Consider the following 17,421-nt stretch of genomic DNA (forward strand, 5'->3'; position numbering starts at 1 on the left):
GTGGGCCTGATTCAGACCTGCTCGCGAGCACTGAGCGCTCGCAAGCAGGTCGATGTTGCCCAAGTGTGCATGCGCACGACGGAGGCTGCTCCACCGTGCGCATGCGCGAGACCCGAATAACGACGGCCAAGCCATCGTTATGGGTCTCGCACCAAAGGGGGCGTGCTGTCGATGGTGATTGACAGCACACCCCCTTTGGTGGTCGTGACGGGGGCGTGGCTGCCCAGACGGAGGCGTTCCCATGGGAACGCCTACCGTCTGGGGCCGGCCCCACTGACATCACTGCTTTTGACTGATATCGTCAAAAGCACTCCAGGGCTTGCGGCAGCGAGACCCTACCGCAAGGGTCTCGTCGCAAGCCCGATGGTCGCGATGGTCTTGACCATCGCAACCATAATTTTGGCCGCTCGCTATAGCTGTGGGTGGTCACCCACAGCTATGCGAGCGGACAGGAGGCCGCTCCAAAAAGGAGGAGGGACGGCCTTGATTCAGAGCTAGCGCTCTGTCAGAGCGTCCGGCTCTGAATCAGGGCCAGTGTCAGATTACAGCCTACCTTGAAAACAGCTTAAAAAAATCCCCAGTGTCCGTCATTGATTAAGGTGAAAACAGTATTTTTATGCTTACTTTTAAATCCCTTTCTCCGATTCCATGAGTAACACTGGAAACCTCCCAACACTCTGTTTATTTCTGTTGTTCTTGTTGTTCATATTTCCTGTTTAGGATAATAGTGTTTGTTATTTTGTCCTCTCTTAGGGGTAAATTTACTAAAGTGAGACTTTTTAGAAGTGAGTTTTAAAAGTGATGTTGCCTATAGCAACCAATCAGATTCTAGCTATTATTTTCTAGAAGGTGCTAGTTAAAAGTTAAGTAGAATCTGATTGATTGCTATGGGCAACATCACTTTTAAAACTCACTTCTAAAAACTCTCACTTTACTAAATTTACCCCTTAGTATTCACACTAGGAGCAGGGTGCTGATTAGTGAGGAGTGCACACTTAAATGTTAAAAGGCAAAAATGTATATGTTGTGTATGGGTACAGGTACTGTTGCTGTAGCGATACATCATGTATAAAATTTTAACCTTCAAAATTTAAATATGCCAGTATCCTATGGACTCTGGTAGAAATTAACTGTCAGTTTAGGCTGTTAGGCATATAGAGGGGAGTTCCCCACAATACAGTTTTTTAAAGTGCTTGTTACCGTACCCCCAGTGTTCCTGTGTCTCCCTTAGAAACGGAGAAAGGGACTTAAATGTAAATAGAAAAATCCTGCTTTTCTATGGAATGTCCAGTTAACATTGAGCAATGTTTTTGCTTTCATGGTTCATATCTGAACATTTTAATTTTGAGTATAGTGGAACTTAAGGACATGCAATAGTGCAGTGCATATGAGAAGAGAGTAGTGGGCCTTGGATGAAATGGGGGGGGGGCTTGGAGCCCATAACCCTATAGGTGCACTCTTTGCAGTAGCCCCCACCGCAAAGGACTTATTAACGCAGGTGAAATGTGGGCAATGGAGTTGGGAAGGTAAAATTTAGCCTTAAGCTGACCGGACATGACCAAGTAAGAAGTCAGGGATAAAGAGTAGCTTAGGAATTTTTAATGGGGGAATTGTGTGATGAGAGGGGGATATGAATATATGTTTAATGCTCTGTCATAAAAGAAAAATGGCTCATTACTAACAATACAGTTAGGTACAACATATTTTTTATTATCATTATCTAATGTCTACTAGACAGATAAAAGGCAATTGCTAATTGTTGCTATGGTTCACTGCAAAATTTGCAATCAAGGGTAGTGTTAGGGTAGTGTTAGTAAATGAGTTATACAGAAGAGGGTTCCATTCAATAGATCTATACTAAAAAGGCAGACAATGTCTAGATAGACACCAAATGGTAGACAGGTACAAAAGGTCGACACAACCAAATGGTAGACAGGTACAAAAGGTCGACATGGATGAAGATAGACAGGGTCAAAAGGTTGACATTGAAATGGTAGACCCAAATATGGTCTACGTTTTTTTTTCTCTTTAGGGTTAGGCACTTACCAGAGGGTTAGGCTCTAGGATTCTAGGATGGACAGTTAGGGTTAGGCACCAAGAGGGAAGGTTAGGATTAGGCACCTACAGGAGGGTTAGGGTGAAGATTAGGGTTAGAAAATATAAAAAACAACGTGTGAACCATTTGTGTCGACATCTTAAGTCGACCTTTTGATCCTGTCAACCTTTTGTACCGGTCTATCTTCATCCACGTGTGTTAACCTTTTGCCACTGTCTATCCATTGACTGTCTACCATTTGGGGTCTATCTAGACACTGTCTGTCTTTTTACTGTAGATCTTTTATACTAAACCCTACAGAAGACATAGAAATATTGAATGTACCTAATGGAGCACCAGATGTTTTTGACAGAGAAGCGAGAGTATAGCAGAGAAGCGAGTGTAGCAGACGTGTGCAATCATTTACATGTATATTGGTGCTACAGTATATATCTGCGTCTTTCTTTTTGTCCAATGATGTGTTGATTACCGATGGCACTCAATAAACTCAAATCATTCTGATTCTGTGTTTTGTTTTCTGCAGTTACTCAGTTTATATTGGTCTAATTGACAAGCTGTCTGGCTGCTTTATCTCCGTACAAGGTCCTCTTGATGACAGTCCCAAAATGTCAGCATTCCTGCAGGCAGCAACGGCTCTGTTACATGAGCTCTGCAGGCTATGCATTGCTGTAACTCCCAGGTAAGAATCTTCTACAACATTTCTTTACTATATGACTACGGTTTGTAAATAATGAATTCTTAAGCGATGTTCCATGCTCAGGGTGTGGCCCACATGATTTCTGAGAATTCCTGTTATATTGGTAACATCTTTTGTTAGATATCACATGTATGGAATCTGTATGTTATACCGCCGTACCTAAGCCCGGCGGATGAAATACCGACACCGGAAGGCCGGCAGATGGAGATCCCGACAGAGTAAGTATTAACCCTACCCCTACTCCTTTCCCCCCCCTAACCCTCCCTTAGTGGTGCCTAACCCTATCCTACCCCTCTAGTGCCTAAGCCTACTCCCCCCAGGGATACCTAAACCTCATGGGGGGGTGCCTGACCCTAACCTCCCCCTTCCCCGGGGGCACCTGATGCTAACCCCCCCTTCCCCTAGCCTAACACTCCCATGGGGGGGTGCCTAACCCTAAGTCCCCCTGGAAATTTCGACCTCTGGCTTCCTGACTACATCCCACATTTACATTGGGCCTGATTCAGACCCGTTCGCTAGATGCGATCGCTCGCTCCCAGAGTGCAAATCCAGCGCACGCACGGCAAGGCATTAGCACGCCCACTATGTCTTGGCGTGCGATCACTTTGTGTATGCAGACGCCCACCAGCGATTCATAAGTCGCCCACTTGCGCACGTCATCTCCAGGAAGTGCATGAAAACATTGGTACATCGAGCACCATCGGATGTGCTCGCAGCGCTTGAGGTTGACTATACCTGGCCGCAAGCACTGCGAATCCTTCAGTGTGAAATTTAACCAGGTGACGTGTACAATGACTCTGCCTGTTAATTATGCACTCCTATAAAACGGTGTTGAAACACACAGGCACGCCTGTGTTTGTACGTCCATTCCCCCGTTTCTAGTGGCCTGCCCCTGTTACCACCCATTAATGGCCTCTCCTGTCTCTCATTCAACTGGGCTGTCTATGCTGAGCGAGCGAGTGCATAGACAGCAGAACGCAAATATCGGCCAGCAACGAGCGATCGCATCCTAGCGAGCAGGTCTGAATCAGGTCCTTTGTCATTACTTAACACTCATTATCACTGATTAATGTTTTAAATGTTTTTTTTAATAAGTACCTTCTGCTTTTTTTACACTATCTCCTAAAAATGACAGAAATAGCAAAAGATTAAACAATTTTTACATTATTCTTGGAGTAAAAAAGATGTTATGCAAAATTGTATTTGCCAAGAAACCCATGCTTATAGGTGGCTGTACCGCAGGTTAATGTAGGGACTGTTGTATAGTACGGCACTGGAGTTGTGTATAGAATCAGGGAACTATAGACTGACATCAGGTGAGTGCTGGTATAATATATCTGAGCAATGGATGCTGGTATAATGTAGTGGCAAAGACACTTTAGGCCGGAATAATGTACGTAGGCTGAGACACTGGAGAGTGTTTTAATGGGGCTATAAACAAAAATCAGCGAGCCCGGGGCTCCTGTAAGTTCAGCATATGGCCGCATTTACTCGCAGATAACTGAATTAACTCTTAAATGTTAGGGTTGTCCCATGTGTGCTCAACTTATGTATCTACTTTACAACATGAAGTCACTGCTGCAGATTATATAGAGCCCTATCTATGTGGAGTTTGTTTTTCCTCCCAGTGTTCGCATCATTTTTTTCAGGGGACTCCGGTGTTCTCCCAGAACCCAAAAACATACTGGTAAGTTAACTCGCTTCTGACAAAGAAAAGAAGCTATGCTAGTTTGTTTGTTTGTCCATATGGTTGGGAATATAGATTGTAAGCTCCACTGGGGCAGAAATGATGTGAGCATAAGTGTAGGAGCATTCAATCACTCCATATCCTCCTACATTTCCAACCTCATCTCAATCCACAGTTCCTCTTGCCCTCTCCGCTCTTCCTCTGATTGTATTCTCGTCTCCTCGCTGATAACCTCTTCCCACTCCTGCATCCAAAACTTCTCTTGTGTTGCTCCCCATCTCTGAAACTCACTCCCCTGCCCCATCAGGATCTCTATCAGCTTGAAGGAATTCAGATGTACCCTGAAAACTCACCTGTTTCATAAAAGTCTGGAAGCCCCCCTCAAACTTTTAACTCACATCCGCTGTCCTCCATCCTCATTTTCCCAGCTCACCTCCGAGTTTTATCACATAATCCTTTAGACTGTAAGCTATCAAAAGCAGGGCCATCCTTAAACATTAACCAAAGCTGTTACTGGACTATGCTTGTTTCTAGTGCGCCCCACTTACGGTCAGTGACTCTGATCTCTTCTGTCTGCCCTTCCCAGGCACTGGGTCATTTATCGCTCCTGTTAATAACTATCTCATATTGCTGTATAATTAATAGTTTGTGAGCATCAGATCCATATTTTTGCCCCTGTAATGTATGTTTGATCTCCTTTTATATGTTATATTGTATTGTTTGTTTATTCTATGGTAATTCTCCAAGCAAGAAGCGACAGACACTTGATGGTGCCATACAAAAGAACAGATGATAATAAATAGAGCTCTAGGGGGCATATTTACTAAAATGTGGCTTTTTAAAGCCACCGATTATCAGCATTTATGCTCACAGAATTTAAAACAGCAATATTATTAAGTACGAAACTAGGAGTGTTTTGCAATTATTTCAAAAGCTGCCATTTAGTAAATAAAACCCAAAGTAATTGTTGGAGACTCAGGGCCTGGTTCAGCAAGGATCACAAGTACAAAAACGCACGTACCCGGTCGATTGCTGCCTTCTACGCATGCATATGCATCGCAGTACGCGAACCAGCCTCTGTAATTGGGACTGCGTTCGCAGTGAGTACACAGACTCATCTCAGAGTGATTGACAGGAAGTACTGTTTGGGGGTGGTTGGTGAAACGCAGGCGTGCCAGTGTGTTTCAACGCCGTTACAGGGGCGTGCATAAATTAGCCACAGCGTCGGCATACGCAGAATGAGTTCTAGCTGCGTACAGGAAGTTTAGCAATTTCTGGGTAAGGTCTGACCTGCCTTAACTGTGCGCGAGGCTCCGATGGTACCAATGTTTTTGCAGACTTGCAAGGTATTACGGATGTGAGTAAAGGGAAGTGAGCGTCATGATGATATGCTGCGATTGCAGTCATTTGCATAATTTCACAGCAGAACTGCGTACGTTCTTGCTGCTGCGATCGCATCAGCGATCCTTGCTGAATTAGGCCCTCAGTTTCTAGATAGACATAATTAGAACATTGCTACCTGCTGATGGTCATGATAAGCTACAGACACACATCTGTAAGCACTGGTGGTACCTTTGTTTTACTCAGTGTGCATGTGTGATTTTAAAACTAAAATGATATTATTTAGTTCCACTTGTATGTAACTGAGTTATTTGATTTGAGCTTTTCTTGTTTACACCACAAATCCAAAAATTGGTACTGATTGGATTCCCACTAGTAACAGATACCCTTTCTGTCGGTATCTTATTTTTGGGACTGCTGAATAGACCCTTTCATTTTCCAATACTAAATTTCAAAAGTTTACATGATTGAAACTGACATTCAAAACCAACAGGAGACATTGGGACCTCCAAAATATACTATCAGCCCTAAATGTAAACATAGCTCCAGTATCCCAACTAAAAATATTTGGGTTGTTGGGAGTATTTTGGTTGTGTGGTTACAACTCTCTTCATACCACCAACCCATGCGGTAATGTTTGCAAAGAAAGATATCAGATGCTGTGCTAGTAAGAATGAACAGAAAAAGAAAAAAGAAACCAATGTCTTTGTAGTAGTTGTGCATTACTGAAGATGATTTTGTAATAAAGAGAAAATTACGTTGATGGAAAGATTTGTCCTGTCGACTCCTGTGCAACCTCCTGTGTTACAGTTAATGCAATGTTTGCAGACTGCATGGTAATTCTTCGGTTCTATAAAATAAGTTATGTCTAGTCAGTCTCCACTTATATTTGCTTGTTGTTCACTGATGTCCATGTTTGGTAAACAAGATCTGCCCTTAATGCTGCAATCACTCTGAAAACTGTGCGGTTACCTATTGCACCCTGGTCTATTTCCCTGATGCCTTTGTTTTTTTGTCATTTATCCATCATGTCTATTTTCCAGCTTAACCTATGTAAAGTAAATTTATCTCCTTATTTTGAACACTCTCTTATAAAATTCATTGTTACTCAGGCTACTTTATGGTTCTCACAGTTCCAGTGCTGTTGATCTCTGTAAAGCTCATACCATCATCTAATTTCCAGGATATATGTGAAAATAAGGTGCATATAGTTTATGAAGTCCCACTATAAAGGCAGTTAAATATTACCCAGTTCAGGTATACTTTTGCATAATTGATAAATAATGTGGTTTTTTTTTAATCCTGTTTTGATTCAGTTCTCCGGACCTATTTGAAAGCTCTCAGGATCCCACTGGACTGTCAGTGGCCTTTCAGAACTCAGATGTCGTGGGTGTCCTGCACATGTTATATTGTGCACTGTTTCACAATTCCTCCTCCGACCCCAGCGTTTCCAGTTCTAAAGAAACCTATGAGCAGAATACTATCCAAGTGGCAATTCACAGTTTGAGGTTTCTTAACAGCTTTGCTATACTGCATCTACAGTCGTTCCAGGTAACCATTTAGTAATTACTCAAAACAGCACACATTTTCAAAAACACTCATACAGTATAAACTAGAATTATTGAATCTAAACTAGAATTATAAAATGGTTATTTATAATTTTTTTATTTTTTTTTGTTGGACTCTGCACCAACCATGTCTCATGAAATAGTCTATGTATTAGATAAAGAGCTACATTTAATTTGTATATATTGTTTTTCTACAAGCAGAAATGATCTATAACTGCAATAATAAATGTGTGCTAGAAGTTGTACAATCCGTTGCCTACTGTAGGTCAAGCAGGTGTAGTATAAGAGATAGACAGTTATTAGTTAGACAATGTCTAGATAGACACCAGATGTTAGACAGTCAATAGTTAGACAGGGAAAAAGTTAGACACAGACAAAAGTCAGACACGTTAAAGTTAGACATGTAAAAAGTTCGACAGGGTCAAAAGTTCGACATGAAAATGGTCGACAATTTTTTTTGGTTTTTTTAGCCCTAATCTTCACCCTAACCCTCCCCTTGGTACCCAACCCTAACCCTCCCTCCTGATGCCTAACCCTAACCATCTGGGTAAGTGCCTAACCCTAACCATGGGGTAAGTGCCTAACCCTCCAGTAAGTGCCTAAACCTAACCCTAGTCCAAAAAAATACTAAAAAAAAAAAGTCGACCATTTTTGTGTCGCTGTTTTTCATGTCGAACCTTTGACCCTGTCGATCTTTTGTACCTGTCAAACTTTTTACAGGTCTAACTTTAGTGTGTCTGAGTTTTGTCTGTGTCGAACTTTTATCCTTGTCTAACTATTAACTGTCTAACATCTGGTGTCTATCTAATTACTGTCTGTCTATAGTCCGGAACCCGTGCAAGCCATAGCAAAAATGTCTTAGCAGCCTTATTAATCCCATGTCCACAGCCTGGTTACAGTGCATGCCTAGCATCTAGCACTTAAAAGCCCTTATATTTTGTTTACACTCAGAGCTCAGATACCAACACTAGAACTAGGATTACCTGGTCTGGTTGCTCTCAGCGCTCCGCTACCTCTCCTTTGCATCTTAGCGGAGGGTGATTTAAATGTACGTATTAATGTAGGAAAAATCTCATTTTAAGCTGCTTGCAGACTATGTGCTTGTAGCACACATACATAAACATGACATTTAGATATTTCTATTCTGAAGATTTTCCAGGCTCTGATTGCTTGTAAAATGTCTCTTGTTTCTGGCCAGTCTGTTGTAGGTGCAGAGGGCATGTCTCTTGCTTTCCGTCATGTGATTAGTTGCCTGATTTGGTTTTGCACACAATACACCTGTGAGGATCTTCTTCATGAAATCATTGTGTGCGTTGGTTACTTCACAGTGAATCATCCCGACAATCAGGTGAGTGACATGTTACATTACATTAGACTGGCCTGACTAATATCATAATCATAATATTTAGTTTGATTAGAAAGAGCTAACGTGTCAGCTTTGCAGTTGTGCAGGTTACACATTTCTAAGGCTGAGGTCAGTGTGCATGGTATTTATATGAGTATAAAGGAAATTACACATAATCACAGCTCCAAAAGATTCCCTCAAACTATGTATTTTGAGTAAAATGGTTTTTATATTGATGCTTTAATATCATTTTTAAAGACTAGTAAATCCAAATAGTCTTTTCTTTGTGACATCTCTTTTTGGGAGTGTAAATAATATTGTGTGTATACTTCTGAATAGTTCTGTTCTTCTATTCAAGAAGGACTCATCTGTTGCATTGTTTCTTTTATATTGAGTTCATTTTAACATGTTGATGTACCCCATTGGAAACACATACAAATGGTTATGAAAGCTTGATTAATTAGCTATACCTGACAAACTGCACATTTTACTAGATCAGGACTGGTTCTAGCTACCCTTGCTTTAGCTTCACTATGTTGTGTTTATTTTTTATGTTCAATGCTTGTTTAACATTATGAGGTCTAAACCTTTGTAGGTGAATATAATCAGTCATCTATTGACTAAGTCTACTGAATAAGTCATCTATTGTTTTTGGTTGTTATACTGTTATATTTCTTGTCTTTTTAATGTTAATGCTGTTGCAGTGCATTCAATGATATTTGTGTTGAAAGGTGCACTCCTACTGTACTTAAATGTTAAAGTTTAACTGAGCTAACCCTTCCCTTAGAGGAGCCATAGAAACTGCATGCTGAAACAGTGTTCCTGGGCTCCAGGAGCAGTGGTTGGTGCTGCAGAGAAGAAGACCTAAGCCCTTCTCCACCAAACACTGCAACGGGATGGAACCTGTGACCACAAGGAATAAACATACTGTAAAGTTTATGGTATATGTGACAAGGGAAGAATGTGTGGTCATATAGGACCAGAGGAGAATGGGGGGCATATGCTCCCACACCTTTCTCCCCTTATCATATGTGATTTCACCCTCCCTCCCATTGTTATATTTGTTGTGTGACAATTACAAGGAGGGAGGGGATCATATATGACAACAGAAGGGAGGAGTTGGTTATCATGATGTCATAATGCCATCCAAGGGAAGGTTGGATAGCATAACCCATGATCTCTAGAAGTGTATGAGTAGCAGGTCTATATGAGACTTAACTACATGTAAAACATGCATTGGGCCTCAATCAGAGGTGCACACAAATTGAACACAATGCCGATGTTCACATAGTTGAGCGATTATTTGCTACTGTGCATGCATGAAAAGTCCTGCAATCTCCTACGACGCATGTGCGCTTAACGATTCTATTGCGCTCAGGAGAGACGGTATCAGAAATGTGGCAGCAAAGTGATGGTCATTCCTAGGTGCTGACTGGGAGGTGGCCTGAAGTGAATGCAGAAAAAGTCCATCTCATGGGCGTGTCGGCGACATGTCAGTAAGGAGTGCCAGACGCAGAGCCATAATCAGATGGAGAAACTGCATCTGCCATAGGGATGGTTAGTGTTGGTTTTGATGGTGCAGTTAATGGTGCTGCCAATGGTGGCGTGTAAGAAGCACCAACGGTGTTACAGGCGCTGAAATGAGGTGTTTCTGGGCATGCATACTCAGATGCTGTCTACTTGCACCTGGGGAAGACTGATACTAGTATTTGCATATTATCGCTACTGCGACTCCGCCAGCCAGCAGCATCCACCTCTGAATCGGGCCCATTATGTGGTACCCCTCAATTGGTGAATTATGTGGTACCCCTCACCTAGCTCGCCACATAATATATAATTGACATGTCGTTGAGATTCAGAAAAGTGAGTCATGGAGTTTTACAGCTCATTGCCCAATATCATTCTAATTCACCACCAAGCACATTATTAAAAGATCATATTGCTTACAATAAATACAACAATAGAATGAAACCGTTACAAATTCTGAACACACAAATACAACACAATAACTTAAAAGTTGCCCATACATTTCCACACAGGCTCTGCCATCACGTCATTCCGGCCCCTGTGTGCTCTATAACCCTCATGTTAAGCGCTGCAGGCAGGGTCATTTTAAGGCATTAATGCGCCCAGGGCAAAATTCTTATTAGCAGGTCCACATGCCTCTAGGTGAAAAAACAAGTGGGGTATAGATGTCAGAGGACACCTCTGTAGTCTGGTCTCTTGCATAGCCGTATTTTTTCCTAGTAAACCCTGTTCAGTGTTCTTTAGTACAGGTACATGTGCACCAATAGTAGTAAAAGAAGTGTGTCAAATTAAACCAAACAGGGACATGACAACTATGATCAAGCAGAAGTGCATAATCTATACATTTTCTTATATTTGCCAATAGCAGAGAGTGCCGGCATACAGTATATCTTCATAGCAGGGTTGGCTGGTTTAAACCAAATGTTTTTTTTGTTTTGTCTTTTAAAACACTTTTTTTTCCCTATTATGCTGTTACTACAGGCTCGGCGACGTGAATTCTTAAAAAAAAAAGGAATATAAGGGAATGCCCCTGGTATTATTCCACTTTCTTGTTGCTTGTGGTCTTCCATTTGAGTGAGCTGAACCAATACAGTAAATTCACACATAACAGAGAAATAGGGATAGCTGATGCTAGACAGATTAAGTACCTCTCTGATCTGGTTCACTCTCCCACTAAGACTCCACAAACTCTGCCCTTAACAATCTTTTAGGACAGGAGAAAACCACAACTAACATTCTCAATCTTAAAGGGAAAACAACTAGAACACATTAAAGAGGCAATACAGAGAAACATCTCATGGTTTAATCTCCTTCATGTTTATTCCAATTCAAAACCTTCACTTCTACTGAGATACGTGGAAGGAAGAAAAACATAGGGCTAAATGTAATAGCTTGCAGTCTTAGAGCTTGAGTGGTTGCTAATGTGTTACCTTTTACAATTTGGACGATTATTCGCCACTGCCAAGGCCGGACTGGGACTAAAAATAGACCCTGGCATTTACAGCACACAGGCCCACCTCGCGTCAACACCTGGTTCCTGGCACAGACTTCTCCTCTTACTATTCCTGACTTCTCCCACTTCTTAATCTATACAAATATAATATTAGAACAACATACAAGTGTACATCATTCTTTGTATTAAAATACACAGCTCATCCTGCAGGGGATTTTAAATGTGCCATAGTTAGACATTTGGTAGGTTATGTTAGGTAAGCTGGTACTTTATTGGTCAAGGTCACACACAAATAAAAGGGAAGGCATTTTCCCAATTGACCAAGCTCTAGCTTAGCAGTTGTAAAGGATTAGATAGTATTCACGCAGGCATTTTTTAGGGCAGGGGTGCTGAACGCAGAGGACTACACATCTGTGCACAACAAAACCGAGCTGTTACATCATGCCACACAGTAATGCCCCCCAAAAGACATCATGCCATGCAGTAATTCCCTCCAACAAGACATCATGCCACGCAGTAATGCCCCCAGAAGACATCATGCCACACATCAATGCCACCCAGAAGACATCATGCCACACAGTAATGCCCCCCAGAAGACATTATGCCTCACAGTAATACCCCCCAGAACATTGCCAAACAGTAATGACCATTAGAACACTATGCTGTCCTCCCCTTCCCCAGCAACTCACCTCCCCCCAGGGAGGCTGCTTCCGGTCCGGGCCCTGCTGGCTGTCCTACTTTCTACGACCGTCACTGGTCTCCTCATGACCATGCCTGTCCTCTCCGACAAGACCTCAGCTCCTCACGCCAGATACATTGCTACCCATGAGGTGGTGCTGACAGGCAGCCCTGCACGCCAGGTCACAGGGGGTGCCGGAACTTGAAGATGTCGTCTGGCTGTCCAATCTGATGCCTGCCGCCGTGTTTTTACAGTGGCAATCATTTTAAAGTCTAAACCAGCTTTGTGTAGCCTTTAAAATTATTACCGTTTTAAAAATACGGGGAGACTCGCATAAATCCCTGCACCGGCTGAAGATGGCAAGCTATTATACTTAGCTCTTATTCTTGCTCTCTTTCTTTTGATGAGAAATAAAATCCTAATAACTTTGGATTGTTAATGTAGAAAGCATTAAAACATGGTTGATCAAGACTTCTAATACGTAGCAATGTTTTACAGTACTGTATTACTATAATAAGCAGGGTTCAATTTTGTCTTTCATTAACACATTAATGCAAAAAAACTGGTATAAAAAAAAAAGGTTAAACAAAATTTTTTATTTTATTTATTTTTTTGCCAACCCTGCTTCATAGCCATCTTTCATTTGCTCCATAAAACAAAGGCTAAAGGTCATATGCAATTAGAAATCACTGTGCTGCATTAAGGGCCTGATTCAGACCCGTTCGCTAGGCTGCGTTCGCACGTAGCCTGCCAATGTTTGCAATCTAGTCCCTGTAATTGGTAAGTGTTCGCACCCTGTACATAGACGCTCCACTAGAATGATTGACAGGTCGTGCCGTTTGTGGGTGGTGACGGGGTGGTCGATGGCAATGGGGGTGTGGTGGTGCGCACGCAGGCGTGTCTGCATTGGAACGCCATTTCAGGGGCGCACATAATTAAGACGCAGCGTCAGCATACACATCACATGGCTGAATAACACACAGCAGCACTCGCAGTGGTTGCGGTAGGGTATGTTCAGCGGTATGTTCAGCCACAAGTACTGCATATGGGTACGATGTTACTCAATGTTACCGATTGTTTAATACACTTCCCGGAGATGACGTATGTTACGAAGGGAAAGTGGGAGCCTTGTGGCAGGCTGGTGGGCGCACGACAAGACATAATGGGCGTGCTAATGTCTTGCTAGCGATCGCGGGATTTGCATACTCATACTGCTGACGGCTGCATGCAAGCGTGTCTGAATCAGGCCCTAAAAGCAAACTGATCCTAATATGCTTTTCTATTTGTATTTGTTTAATGTTAATGTTAGAAAATAAATGTGTAATATAATTTTTGTAAGATTTAATTTGGCTTCTGGAAATTGTTAATTAGTCAGCCTACGGCATTTACCAGTCAGTAGAGTGCCATTGTTGTTATTTGCACCTTTTTCTCCTATACAATTTTTCTCCTCACAATACAATGTCTTGTGGGCATTGTTTAGTGCCAGGGTTGGTTACAATAACATTGTGGGTATGGCTTTATATGACTCTGAGCATGTCAGACGAATGGGAGATGATCACAAGCTGTAAACTGCACAGAGACATGACATTATTTGTATAGCATACACAGTGCCATGTAGTAGATACAATTAAATAATATTTTGGAACATCCTGTATCAGCGCCGTTTACACTGCACACGGGTGCAGTGCCGGCACTTGGAGAAGATGTCTTCACTAAGCGCCAGAAATTCCAGATCTCCCCTGAAAGCCAGACCGGAGCGGACCAGTGGAGGGGGTCACCGGGGAGGGAGAGATTCCAGCCTCCCCGTATGAAGCGGGATGGGGGTTAAGACCTTTATGGGGAGGCTGTAGTCTCTCACTCCCCGATGACAGCTGTCACAGACAGCTTCCGTATGCCAGCCAATCACCATGCGGTAAATGGGTCCCAGGGCGGATGACCCGTGTTACCCGTTTACACTGAGCGTGACCCAGGTTTTACTTGGGTAAAACCCTGCTCGAGGCTCAGGAAGAAATGCTGGGATTTTTTCCTAGGACCCTTTTCCACTGAGCCGCGACCCGGGTTGACATGGCAATAACCCGGGTTTTTGCAGCAGTGGAAAAGGAGTATTCGAAAGTTTAGTGCTTTCATTGCAATATATCTGTTTCCAGAAACCTTCACCCATGATTCTTATTCCTCCAATGTTTTTCTATTTATTTATTTAGAAATGGTTACATTTATGATCATATGTGCCAAACTGATTTTCTTTCTTCTACTGAGGAGCTATGTAAAATTTTGAGGATTACTGGAAATGTAATACTTTAATTAAATATAGTAAGGTAACATGCTTATGTGAGGACAGAATAATTGGTGCCAGGAGCTGCTACAGTCACCTGTGACTAAATTCCATATGAACACAGCGGCGCACTCTCCTCACGGTCAGACATGTTTGCAGAGCACCCTATCTTCCCCCGAGGCTATTCAATTAGCCCTGAAGTTGGCAATCATCTGGGAATTTTTTTCACCTGTCTGAGGCAGGTGAAAAAAAATCCCCGATAATCAGCCCCGTTATCGCGCTGGCAACCACAAAAACACATAGGTCTGTGACCTTTTCACGAGTTCTATGTGTTTTTGCCCGAAAATAGTTATTTTTTTCGGGCTCAAAAAACAGCGGTTAATTAAATATCATGGAAAAAAACCATTGTGAGAAAGACACGCAAAGAGCTTTCATTTTTCGCACTACATGGTTAATGGCGGCTGTGCCACTGAAGGGGTTACCCCCTGTGCCATGGTGCCATATTTGATGTACAGGCGCTAGGCGCCCATTGTAACTGTAACAATGTATTTTTAATGTGTTTTTCCATGGCCCGGACCCTCTCCGGCGGTCACAGGAATGGGAAGTGTTAACCTCTGGAGCGCTGCACCGGGGGACTGTATCTAAATGCAGCAGCCCCGGACCATCTCTGGCGGCTGCGGCAATGAAGGCTGTTAACCCCCCGGTGCAGCATAAGGGACCCGCTGAGTGCTCAACGCTACGGACCAGCACTCCGAGTATTACAGGAAGCCACTGCAGCCGGGACCATTGCACTATGCAGCACTATGTGTTAACCCTCAGTGCCCTGCACCAGGGGACTGTATACAAAGATCAACTGCAGCTGGGACAAGTGTCCCAGACCGCAGGGCTAAAGGCCACACACAAGGGGACTGGGCTATCCGGCTCCCCGTACGGCAAATCAACATGTTAACCCCCGGGGGAGTGTGTGTAGAGGGTCGCTGGAGTCTGGCTGAACGCTGGGGGACAGGGAGAGCCAGCTCCCTTGACGCCCAGCACTGTGGCCAGGTAATTAGGGAAGCCCCAGCAGTCCTGGAATGCAGGGCTAGGAGAGCCCAGCGCTGATCGATGGGCACAGTGTAATAATAGTAAAAAAAAAAATATAAAAAAGTATATTTATATAATAAATATATCAAATAAAATATAAATGTATTTAAAAAGTATGTGCGGGACTGAGCCGGGACAGCAGCTCCCGAGCTTGCAGTATGTAAAGCCTGTTGCAGGGCACAAGCTCAATGTATATATTTTAACATATAATGGATTTAAAATGTGACTGTATGTATTTTAAATGTATAATTTAAAGTAAAATGCACTTACCTTGATCTCTCTGGACGTCCAGGGAATCCAGAGCCCTCAGTGGGCTGCTAGATCCTCCTTCCCCTTCCAGAGAAAGACAAAATGCCTTGCCATGTAGCCTCATGCCTGAAAGTGGTATGAGGAAGTGCATTGGGAGCTGCCAATACAGCCAGCTAATTATTTACAGGGAGCTCCAAGTAGCTTCCCCTCGGTGACCAGGAGACTGCTGGTTGGGGATCTTGTCTGCCTTATCCTGGAGCACAGATTCAGGTAGAGGAGGTAGCCAAGTCCCTCTCCGCAGAATCCTGGAAGTATGTTTAGGAAGGAACTTTATTCATCTGCACCTGGGCCTTGATGAGCCCTGCAGGTGGGTGACCACTCACCACTGTCCATAGTGGACAATGTTAATGGTGAGCATGCCTTGGATATGCAAAACATTTGCACTTAATTCGATTGGGTAAAAACCACAGGGCGGACTTATCCCCTATGGTAATGTGTATTGGAGTAAGATAAAAGTAGGCCTGCAATCCTTGTTTGAGTGTATCGTTTTGAACATCAAGAAGGATTGTACTGCTGTGAACATCTGTATGCTATACCCCCTTAAGCCAAAGGGAAGAGGAGTCTTTTTGAAGACTATTTGAGCAATAAACATCTTGCCTTTACAACAGGGGTGGGGAACCTTTTTTCTGCCAAGGGCCATTTGGATATTTATAAAATCATGAGGTATCGGCCAACACCAATCAGGAAGTGTGGCCGCAGCTTGTCTACGAATATGCAGCAGAGGCGGTTCCAGGTGCCGATGGTAGGAGTCTGTGAGAAGCGGTTCCAAGTGCCGGTGGTAGAAGCCTGGGTGAAAATAAGCGATTCCGAGCACCGATGGTAGGAGTTTGGTGGTGGCAGTCTGTTACCCGTCTGCGACGCAGTGGGCGGAGTCAGTAACAGGCGGTTTCTGACTGTAAGAGGGAATTTCTAATACGGCCTGCTGTAATACCTACTACACCCGTGTGTGGGCATATTACTAACAGCTGGTGGTGCATTTACCGCTCAGACACCCGGCGCACTACAACACCCAGCGATACCCTAATAGCATTCCCCCTAGGCTGTTTTAGCAGGTCTCCACACCCTGCCCGATTTCTAAAGGGCAGAACGTGCCCTGCCCTTATGGCAGTGCACAGCTAAAACAACCTGCCGGGTGCCACCCCCTACCGCGGGCATGAGGGGGGGGGGGGGAATTACAGTGCAGTGCTCACCACCAGTGAATAGATGCTGTGTGTATGCGCACGTCATTTATTCACTGTGAGGGGAGAGCTTGGGAGCAGCCCTGCATGTCCGTAAGTGCTGAGCACGCCTCCAAGAGTGAAGAAAAGGCGGTGCATCTTAAAGACATGTCCCCTTTTCACAAGGCATACCCCCTTTTATCCCGAGCTTTGAAAAGTTTCCTTTCTACGGTCTGGCGCCGGCCCT

At 43.4% G+C, this 17,421-nt stretch overlaps 1 protein-coding gene across 3 annotated transcripts in view; it reads left to right on the forward strand.

Annotated features, from left to right (window-relative positions):
* Positions 1–17,421, forward strand: part of SCAPER (S-phase cyclin A associated protein in the ER) — a 321,693-nt gene that overhangs the window by 242,932 nt on the left and 61,340 nt on the right. For all 3 annotated transcript variants that reach the window (XM_088446867.1, XM_088446876.1, XM_088446870.1), the window contains exons 26-28: positions 2,580–2,735; positions 7,098–7,332; positions 8,548–8,697. In XM_088446867.1, coding sequence (XP_088302993.1) covers positions 2,580–2,735; positions 7,098–7,332; positions 8,548–8,697 — 541 coding nt within the window. The remainder of the gene's footprint in view (positions 1–2,579; positions 2,736–7,097; positions 7,333–8,547; positions 8,698–17,421) is intronic.

The sequence above is a fragment of the Taudactylus pleione genome, unplaced genomic scaffold (assembly GCF_031769625.1).
Source record: "Taudactylus pleione unplaced genomic scaffold, aTauple2 ptg000019l, whole genome shotgun sequence".
NCBI lineage: Eukaryota > Metazoa > Chordata > Amphibia > Anura > Myobatrachidae > Taudactylus > Taudactylus pleione.